The sequence below is a fragment of the Colossoma macropomum genome, unplaced genomic scaffold (genome assembly GCF_904425465.1).
Source record: "Colossoma macropomum unplaced genomic scaffold, Colossoma_macropomum, whole genome shotgun sequence".
In the NCBI taxonomy this organism is placed as follows: domain Eukaryota; kingdom Metazoa; phylum Chordata; class Actinopteri; order Characiformes; family Serrasalmidae; genus Colossoma; species Colossoma macropomum.
Window position 1 is genome coordinate 27,047,569 of NW_023494798.1, and position 10,659 is coordinate 27,058,227.

At 35.9% G+C, this 10,659-nt stretch overlaps 1 protein-coding gene across 6 annotated transcripts; it reads right to left on the minus strand.

The window, feature by feature from the left end:
• Positions 1-560: 560 nt before the first annotated feature.
• Positions 561-7,355, minus strand: LOC118818469. 6 transcript variants are annotated; one of them, XM_036585732.1, is made up of 11 exons: positions 7,241-7,355; positions 7,124-7,156; positions 6,707-7,018; positions 4,966-5,274; positions 4,625-4,723; positions 4,484-4,508; positions 3,476-3,510; positions 3,260-3,281; positions 3,032-3,072; positions 2,822-2,850; positions 561-1,260 (listed from the first exon to the last, which is right to left on the minus strand). In XM_036585732.1, exons 1-11 carry the CDS (start codon positions 7,263-7,265, stop codon positions 1,243-1,245), a joined length of 948 nt encoding a protein of 315 aa, XP_036441625.1. In that variant the 5' UTR covers positions 7,266-7,355; the 3' UTR covers positions 561-1,242. The 6 variants fall into 6 exon arrangements, with proteins under 6 accessions (XP_036441625.1, XP_036441624.1, XP_036441623.1 ...); XM_036585731.1 differs by having other exon boundaries at positions 3,032-3,075; XM_036585730.1 differs by having other exon boundaries at positions 3,260-3,299.
• Between the last annotated feature and the right edge of the window lie 3,304 nt (positions 7,356-10,659).

Below are 10,659 nucleotides of genomic sequence, written 5' to 3' on the forward strand. Positions count from 1 at the left end.
GACTACATATATAAACAACATCTATATTCTACTCAGTTGAAACTGAGTGATGTGATTTGGTTGCTAAATTTTAATTTGATGGTGTTCGGTGCCCTTTGGGGTTAATCCATTGTTCCGATGTGGCACACGCGGAGCTGGTTTTGCAGATCTGTGCTGGGGGCAATTCTGTCATAACAACAAAGAGCATAATGAGGGCATGAAATTCTAATCTGAAAAAAATCCACACGTGTTTCTGTCCAACCTTGCACTGTGAGACGGCAACTTGGCACTATGGGTCTGAGAGAAATTTGGAGCAGTGAAGAAGCTGCTATTGAGAGAAGGGAAAGAAAGAAGCTGCTTGTGTTCTCAAAACTTTTGAATGGAAACTGTAACAAAGGCAAAGAGTGGACACATTAAATACTGAAACATTTGTTGTTATATTTGGTTCTGTACAATGTTCTGTAAATTGTAAGCATTTTCTTTGTTTGTCTGTTTTGTTTTGTTTTTCTTGACACTGAAAAAATAATAGCTTAGTACTTAATGCCAGTTTTGATTAGAAATTTAAAAAATGAAGGGTGGTCTTTGACTTTTGCACAGTACTGTGTATTTATTTTTCAGACATACTTTATCAGCATTGCTGCTGAAAAATGACAGCTGTAAATTTTGGTGTCTTTCACCATCAAGAACCAGGTTACACTACACTCTAAAAGTTACACTAACTTTGTAAACATTAACATGAAAAAATCAACATTTTGTTTTTCAAGAGATAATGACCAGTAATATGTTCATTAACACAGAATGAAAGTGTTCGACTAAATGTGTGCAGTAGTAGTTTAATCTTATCACCAGGACCCCCAACCATGCTCCTGGTGGTTCTCCTGCAGAGCTTTATTGCAGTTCTGATCAGATCTACTCAATTCTTACATTCAAATGTTTCTGAAGGCTTGATCACCTCAATCAGATGTGTTACATGTGGAATTAAAAACTGCTAAATGAAAGGAACGGTTATCAACAAAGAGCTAATGTTTTTACCCATATAATTTGTTTGCAAGCCAACATATTCCATTTTAAAGCAAGATTTACAAAAGATTGTGGAATAAATTGGAGCCTTCGCTTTGACTAAGAGTTTACACTAGTGTGCATGTAGGCCATTTTAGCAGTGTGAAAAAAAAAATAAATGTAGTCATAAAATGTGAAAAAATTAACGTCTCTGTTTGGGCTTTGTAGTCTTCTGAAGATAGATATCACTGCTGGCAGGGTTTTCTACACATCTTCACACACCTATGAAGGAAAGGCACATTGTTAAAATCCATACTTTAGAAACTTAGAAATAAAGGTAAGTTACATATTGTTTTAGAACCGTTCTGTGTCAAAATAACAAAATTGATGTAGCATCGATATGTTTTTAATATACATAGATCCATATGTGGCAGTAGAGTTTGCATATTTACTCAAAGAAAATGCAAAAAAGTTCAAATTAATTCACACTGTAATCTTAACATAAGCACATAGCCTATCAATATCACGACTACATTATTAATAACATAACTAATATTGTCAATGGTGCCAGACCTGCTGAGGCCCTACAACACACCCTCCCCACCATGGTAAGCATGACAGCATGTTTCATAGCTATTTATTAGAAAGGTGTCTTATACGTTTCTACAGAGCGTGAGGGAGTTATTTAGTGGGACAGATCTAGCCTGCCCCTCTGTGGTTTTCAGATGCTTTACTCATGCTTAGGCTGTTGTGCCAGGCCTGTTTCAAAGCAGCAACGTTGGGGGCTGAATAATAAAAAAAGCTTTTTTTATCAGTTTGCTAATGTTAGTTTCTTTGCTAGCTAGCTGCAGAACAAGGTTCTCCAAAGTAAAACTCCTATCTCAGATCACCTATGTCCCATCATCTATGTAGAGAAGTTAAATTCTACTGGCAAAATGTTTTCAACAATAAAACGAATGTGGGGGTGTACTGAAGAGTAAAGAATGTGGTTGAGTTGAGGGGCCCAAAGTCAGGTTTTGCTTAGGGCCGTGAAAAGGCTAATACCAGCACTGATTGTCAAAATAGCCTATGAAGTTAAGAATCACTGGATTCAGTTTCTCTAGTGACATAATTACTTTTGCAAAGGTGTTACTAGGCTGTGTTGTTAGGCCATTGTTATGATGTCTCATTTGAGTGATATGGTATTAAGTTGTGGCTAGGCCATTAATATGGTATCCCAGGTGGTTGTTAAGGTGTTGCTAGGCTGTTGCTATGGTATTCTAGGTGGTTGCTAAGGTGTGACTAGGCTGTTGCTATGATATGCCAGGTGGTTGTTAGGGTGAAAGATGTCCTTTGTGACATCATTTGTGACAGATTTGAATTTTTTCAACAGTCTGCTACTTATTATCTATAGAGAAAAAAATCATTTTTAAACAAAGGCTATATGAAAAATATGCAATCAATTCCAAAAGCACAAGCACACAATTCCCAATAATCCTGTAAAGTTCTAAACTGCAACCCAAAAAAAAATGTATAACAATAATACAAAGAACAGCAAGTTGGTTTTGTCAAGCCAACCTTAATTATATAGCGGATGGTGAAAGTGGTGGACGAGGATAGTTTAAAAGCAATCCCATTCAACTGCTGTGGTTAATAAGCTAATATTAACATCAGGCCAAAGGCTGGCCTCCGTCTGATACTTGCCCTTGCAATTAGAAAGTACACTTTTGGGGGAATAAAGACCCACCATTCTAGCAGGCTGGCTAGACCCCAATATTGTACTAAACTTATAGGCAACATACTGGCTCTAAAACACTGAGGTTCAACAGAACAGAAAGTCATTGATAAGTGTGCAGTAACTCACCTGATATAAATCCTCATTTGATCCATGATCTGTGAGAACAGTTGAATATAACATAATTTGGAATAAAATCAGACCAGTTAGCTGAACTATTTACATCATAAAAAATCTCATAGCAAAGGTAAACGTCATTAGCGTGCGCTACATGTTTAAGGAGAAGTTTGCTCAGTTAAAACAGATTATCATGTTAATGCTAATGATATAAACACTCACCGTCCTCACTGTTGTCAGAGAAATCATCCCACTCTACAGCTCTGCTGAGTCCGATCATAGCATTTTAAGAACAGTTTTAGTTAAAATGAGGAAAAAAAACGACAAACAGGATGAAATGCCCAGTATTGTTTTATCAGCTATTGTGCTTTTCACATGTGTTTAGTCATGTCAGTGGATGTAAATATGATGGTATTACAAAATGTTAAATATACAAAAAAATCTGCTTACCTGGGCTGGTTTTGCGTTACATCTGTGTATAAAATATGTTCTTTAAAAGTTGTGAAGAAAAAAGAACAGTGGTCATCTGTTACAGTAATACATACTATTTGTTTTCTAGATGCAACATGGAGGCATAAATGGGAAACAAAGATAACACATTTCTGAAAATGACCTTTCTACCTTCTTTAGTTATTCATTCACTAAAACAATAAAAAGAATCAATACCTCCTCCTCTTGCTTCAGCCCCATGTTCAGTCGATCTGTTTCACAAAAATAATTGTGTGCAAAAGTTTGGGCACCCCGGTCTTACTGAATATTTTGTTGACTTTCTAAGAGAAAATAAGTACACATCCTCCACAGGGAACACACTTTAATGGACCTTTTAATGCTTATTTTCTGTACATTTTAAAGCAAAGATACTGCTTGTTTACTCAATTTGACATGTTGACAAAAAACAAAGCCTAATGTGGCCTGTGCACATTTATGTTATGTCACATTTTATATTTTATATTTTTGTTGTTGTTGTTGTTGTTGTTGTTGTTTTTCTCCAACGTGTTAAACTCAGCAAATAAATAGAAATTGTGCTCTAACATTTGCCGAACAAGTTGTATTTAAGTTTGCTCCCTGTAGAGTAACCTATTTTCACTCAGAAAATCAACAAAATGTCCATTTGACTGGAGGTGTTCAAACCTTTGCATATGACAGTGTGTTATTACTGTTTAAAGCAATGTATTTATAACAGAAGACAAGTAATTGTTTATTTATACAGCGCTTTTTACAACAGGTGTTGTCACAAAGCAGCTTTACAGAAAATCCAGGTTTAAGCCCCCATAAGTAAGCCAATGGTGACAGTAGCAAGGAAAAACTGCCTAAGGGCAAGAGGAAGAAACCTTGAGAGGAACCAAGACACAAAAAGGGAACGCATCATCCTGTGGTCGACACCGGATCATGAACCAGTAACATAACAAGAACAATATGAACAGAGAATAGGATTTAACTATTAATATACAGTATTAAATATAGAGAAAAAGGAAATAAACCAGCCTGTATTTAGCTTAACCAGTGATAACCAATGACTACCGTTAGAGGCCTATCAGAGTAACAAAAAGGAACAGATCTGTGAAAATCTGTCACTGTTACGAGTGAAAACCAGTGACTACTGTTAGGAGTGTATTTTAGTGAAAAACCATGAACGTCAGTGAGAAAGAAAGACAAAGATAGCCATAAACAAACCTTTCACTGTGGCATCTGCACCATCCTGCAGAGAAAGAGAACATATTGATTGACTGATTTAGGAGTGACTGACTGACTGACCACAAAAGTTCTTATGCAAAAAAACTTTGTGTCCCAGATTAATTAGAAACTGGAAATCACCTTGCTTTTCAATGACTCCATAAAGGCCCAGACAACAAAGAACAAGCAGGAGCGCGACAGAACAGCCCACCACAATTCTTACTGTGTCATTCACGTTTTCTGCCAAGTAAAGCAGTAATTCACTTCTCATGCAATGCCACACCAAAGTAAAACTAAAAATCACATCCTTTTTTTAAGAATGAAGCCTAACTATCAATTCAGCTGCTGCTATTCAGGCTATTTACGTTTACATTGATGTATAAGTGCATTGTAGGGAGTTGACACACCTGAACTAATGAATTCAAGTTGTCTAGTTTCTGCATTTTTGTTATTGGTGTTATGTTCGTTAGTCAAGCTCTTACCAGTAACATGAAGGCTTGCTTTATTAATTCCATGCAATCTCGTTTTCGGTATAGGCTGGATATCTGCCATCAGACCACAGGTATATGATCCAGCATCTCTCTTACTGACTTCTTTTAGGGTAAAGATTGCCTCCATCTTCTCTGTATTCCAGATGTTCACCTGAATAACAGTTCCATTCTTGCACAGATAGGCATAATTGTTGTTCTGATCATTGTCAGGTAATTTCGAAGAGGTACACTTGAAATCCACATCAGTTCCTTCCTTCACGCTTATCTCGGGCAAGGTTATAATTGCAGGGATGAAAGAATCTGTAAACAAGAGAAGATGCATTCATCCTATTGTATAATGAGCAAGATTGGATGACATCACTAAGTTAGGACTGCCACAAGCTGATGATTAATTGTCATATAGGTAAATGTGATTAATAATTGAATTTTCTTTTCTTGTTCATTGTTTGCAAGTATTGACAAGCCTAAAGTGGCCAATTTGTCCACCTTGCTTGCTAGAAATGCTTCAAAATCAAATAAAATGAAATCTGCTTACAACTGCTGGGATAGGCTCCAGCCACCTATGACCCAGAAGAATAAGCGGTTTGGAAAATATGCGAGTGTGTGTGAGATCTATTTACATTCATTTTTATTAAAGTGTAATTTTTTTTTTGCCCATGTTTACTTGCGTGACTCACTCATGCAAATGTTTACAGTTGCACTGAATTATGGATAGAGTTAAGAAACACTGCATGTTCTTATCTAGAGTGAAAAAATAAGCAAAAACAAAACAAAAAAAAAACTCATTTGACAGCATACATGCTAAAAACATTAGAATTAGCTACATAGCTGACAAATACACCAACATTACTCAGCGCTGCAATCTAAACATGTTGAAGCACCAAATTAGACATTATTAAAGAATATGAGCTGCATGTTGTCTCTTTCCAAACAAAAAGTTTATTTATTTATTTTTTTTATTTTTCGGTGTCATTTGGACATAACAGCTGCCCTTTACATTGTATGAAAATTTCATGATAAATGGGCCAATAGAAATGCTCCAGAATTACATAAAATGAAATTTATTTGCATTAACTTTTGTTCAAGTGTAATTTTTTTTGCCTATGTTTACTTAGTGCATACACACTCATGCAAATGTGTGCAGTTGCACAGAATTATGGTAGAGTTAAGAAAAGCTACATGTTGTTATTATTGGTAGTGAAAAAAATAAGCAAAACCCTAATTCAGCCAGCATACATGATAAAAACATTAGAAATAGCTACATAGCTAACAAATAAACAAACATTACTCAGCGCTGCAATCTAAAGATGTTGAAGCATCAAATTAGAAGTTAGAACTTTTTTTTAATTTTTCATAAACGCTGTGATGTTTCAATGAATGCATTTACTGCTTTTCTGTGTTTACATTTATTTGCCTTAACTCGATGCATCCAAGTCACATTTTGTTTGCTGCAGCATAATATGACTAAGAAATCTAATAACTGTGAACTATGATTGAAGTCAGCTTAAATAATTGCAATCATTTCAGATAATTGTGGTTAGGTGATTGTGTTATAAAGGTGAAAGACCTACAGAGAGCTATAAAAATAGTATCTGAATGGAAATAGCCTGTTTGGAAGTTTCTCAGACAACTATGGAACACTATAATAAGACATGACAAACTCAATCCAAGTACGGTGGTAATACCAACAATAAACAAGCAGATTACTTAGAGAAGTGCTATAAACTCTTACCGTTCACCGTAATGAAGATGGATTCGAAGTCTTGTCCTCTTGCTTCTTTAACATCGTATTCCTTCTCTGAGTAGACACAACTGTAATTGCCTGTAAAGTCCTTTGTTATTCCATCTATAGTAAAAATAACATCCCGATCCCTTGATTTTTTCATCTCTATTCCAATGCCATTTTTGCAAAGATAATTAAAAACTTCCTCACTATCGTTCACAGCACCAAACGTGCTACATTTGATTTGCAGTTTTCCTCCCTCTTTAAAAGTCTTCTCTCCATAAATCTTTGCTGGTTGGAATTTTTCACCTGTGAGGGACACTACAAAACACACATACATACAACTGTAATTATGCACTTCATCAATTTCATTGCAATAAATTTGTGATAGTGAAGTATGTCAGTACCATTTTGATGAATCCATACCTTGAGCCTGAGTTAACCAAGACACACAGATCACTGTTAAAAAGAAAATTCAGACAGAGTTGGAATTCAACATGCAGAGCATACTTTATAACAGTATAATAACTAAGAGACACTTACTTAGTGAAAGAACGAAGGCAAACATTGTAGAGCTGAACAAAGGATGCAGCCGGTCCTCTGTGCTCTGTTCTGAAGTCAGAGAGTGCTTGGTAGGAGGTTAGCATGTTAGCATGCTAATTCTGCTGTGTAAACAATATGGAGTTGTCAGTGTGCTTTCAGCTGAAAGCAGCACAAATGTTCCCTTTTTTTGAATCAGATTATGGAAGTAAGTGGAATGAGTGGTAACCTTCATGGTTTCACGCAGCTAGCAGCTTAATTTATCTGTACTGTCTTGATGAGCTGCTTTATGCTGATATATAAGCTGCATGTTATCTCTTAAAAAAAATAAAAATAAAAATAAAAATATTTTCTACGTCTTTTGGATGCAGCAGCTGCCCTTTACATTGTGTGAACATTTCAGGATGAATAGGCCAATAGAAATGCTCCAAAATGACCATAAATTAAAGCTATTTACATTAAATTTTGCTAAAGTGTTAGAATTTATTGTGCCTTCACCTGTAAAGTTACCTTTTTTTGGACAGCAACAATGTGTTTTTTATGCATGTGTATACAAATATATTTGAATGATCTGATCTATTAATAAACTAATTCTCTGCAATTCTTCCTTTCAGTAAAGACATCATCAATTATTCAGTAAGAATGATAATTTTTACTCTAATAATAATAATAATAATAAGAGGAAGAAGAAGAAGAAGAAAACATACAAGAATGTTAGTGTTCTTTAGCAAACAATGTGTCTGTTTCTTTTAGTCATTGAGCTGTTATTCAGAAGCTCATGAACTCTGTAAACCATTTTGTTTACCGCTAAACTGAGGTCTGTTCACAAACAGTAAAAGATCTTAATATAATCTCCTACTCTGCAACTGTTTATAGATATAAATACCTGCATCTGCTCAGAGATCTCTGCTTATAGAGATCTCTGTATCTTCAGTGTAACCACACGTTGAATAGGTTTCATGTCTGTGAGTTTGCCTGCCCTGCTATCTTTGTCTAAACGGTGCTCTCACTTTTATTCTGAAGCAGTATGGTGTACCACAAGACAGACTAGCACTGTCATTTTAACATTGGCGGTTCCCATACACATGAAGATATACTTTCCATTGCTAGATGGCAAGCTCAGGTATGGTTAGTCATTTGTTCTATTTAGCCCCTTACGTGGCCGGGGCCGGGGCTGGGGCCTGCCAGCAGGCCCAAAGTTCTATTACACACTTCTATAACTTAAGAATAGTTCGGTCAGTTTGCATTGAAGTCCCTGAAGTCAAACTTACTTGAGAAATAAAGAAAAGACATGTTCTAAACTAATGACAGGGCTTTTTCAAGTCAGTTCAGTTCCGTCTTATGTATAATCATGCTTTTTTGCAACTGTCACTGTCACAACGAAACCGCTTTACAGAAATCCGTGTCCAGGCCCCAAACGGGCAAGCCAAGGGTGTAATAAGGAGAAACTCCCTGAAAGTAGAAACCTTTAGAGGAACCATGAGTCAAAAAGGGAACCCATTCACCTCTGGTCAACACTGAATAGTGAAACAAGAACAATCAGTTGTGAGCATGAAATGACTAATGAAGACACAATAATGAATAATGAAAGAAAAACTAAAAAGAATGAGAATGGAAGTTAAATACATGATTACTGTGTAGACAATTAGTACAAACAGGCAAGTTGCTTGGGTCAGCCGTGACATCCAGCCAAATCAGTCTAAATAAGGGGGGGGGCGGTATAAGGAGGATGTAGGTTTTTGGCATGGCAGGAGAGGGCCATAGGCACATGTAGGTGGTCCCATGGTGGTCAAACTGGTGCGGATGGTAGGCCCCAATTAAGGTCAAACTAGCGCCATCATTAGCTTATATATGAAATAGGCCAATATGACTCCATGTAAGCAGGTATAGCTGTATGACACATTATGAAGCAGGCATCAGTCACCATTTATATATGATAATTTTACTTAGATGTGAGACATTATATGAAATAACAAGCACTTTTTGTTATCTTTATCATGTTATGTTCTGATGGGGTGAGCAAAAAGTTATTCACATTTATATGACCTGTATCAGGAAACTAACATGAGCGATAGTTGTGGATATGATCTTGGAAAACTGAAAATTAAGAGTAAAATTGACTTAAAAATGTTATGTCAAGTGGTTCCACCTATAAGACTGCATTGAGTAATCTCTTAGATACTTGACAGATACTTGATTGAGTAATATGTACTCAATGAAGTCAAATAAATAGCACCAAAGTGAATTCAGTAAGCACAAATTAATTGAGTTGTTAAATTTCATATGTGCATTTAACTTAATATGGTTCGCTAATGTGAGTCTTATATCTGCATAGATTAGTTAAGTTGTTGTAGTGCCCAGCCAGCAATGAAAAATGCTTAACAACAAGGAGCATCGTAACTCTTTCATACAACAGCAATGAGGCTAGATGGTGAATGAGGCTGCAAGGTTACACTGGCCAAACAAACATGTCAAGTAGACCGGCCAAGTCACTGTATTTCACAGAGTAATGTTAAGAAATGTCAATAAGAGTGAAAACAACAACAGTGTGATTTCATATTTTTGACTGTGTAGGGTATTTAGACATTATATGGGTACTTTTTAAATCCAATGTTTAAAGAACTGAAATCGGCTCACGTTGAATATATTTCTGGACAAATGATTTGTAGAGATGAATCATTTTATAGCGAACATACAGTTGTATGCGAAAGTTTGAAGACCCCCAGTCAAATTACATGTTTTGTTGATTTTCTAAGTGAAAATAACTCATTGTCTACAGTGAACAAAGTAAAATGTCACATTTTTCATTGCTGCATTGGTGACAATTTTAAGTGGTACTTTTAGATTGAACGCTCACCGGGCTCTCAGTAACATGTCAAAGACATATGAGGGTTAGGGTTAGGTTTTGGGTGAGGTTTGGGTAAGGTTAGGTTTTGTGTAATGGAAGTAACATATTAACAATACATCTACTTAATGTAAGTAATGTATAAACAGAACATCTACAAGATATTTACTTCAGTGTATTCAGATGATTCACTACTGCTACTTCACTGATATGTTGTTGATGTGTACAGGGCGACATCAACAGTCTGCTACACAGCTCAGTGATGCAGTTATGATTATTTGGTTAACACTTGCTTAACATTCCCACTGGATGGCACTGTTCACAAAGCATAGGCAAAGATTCAGACGAGGGAACGAGTGAATGGTGATACTCTACTTAGCATAGTTTCACTAATGCATTTATAGAGCATTTCAAAATCCTCATCATGACAACTTTTGCCTGATAAGTGATCTTAAAGACATTTTTTATTTGTTTTAAGAAATGGCAACTCATACATGGTGTTTTGGACACTGTACAATACATAGGCCTGTAACATCATAGTCAGAAACATCAAAATTCTATAAAAAGCAGTGACATT

Excerpts from the sequence above, each read along its gene's own strand:
- LOC118818469 (XM_036585729.1), bottom strand. The coding sequence starts at position 7,265 with ATGTTTGCCTTCGTTCTTTCACTAA. Across the intron at positions 7,019-7,123 it reads TTGGTTAACTCAGGCTCAAG|TGTCCCTCACAGGTGAAAAA; the intron begins GTATGGATTCAT and ends TGTGTTTTGTAG. Across the intron at positions 3,076-3,259 it reads GTAACGCAAAACCAGCCCAG|CAGAGCTGTAGAGTGGGATG; the intron begins GTAAGCAGATTT and ends GATCGGACTCAG.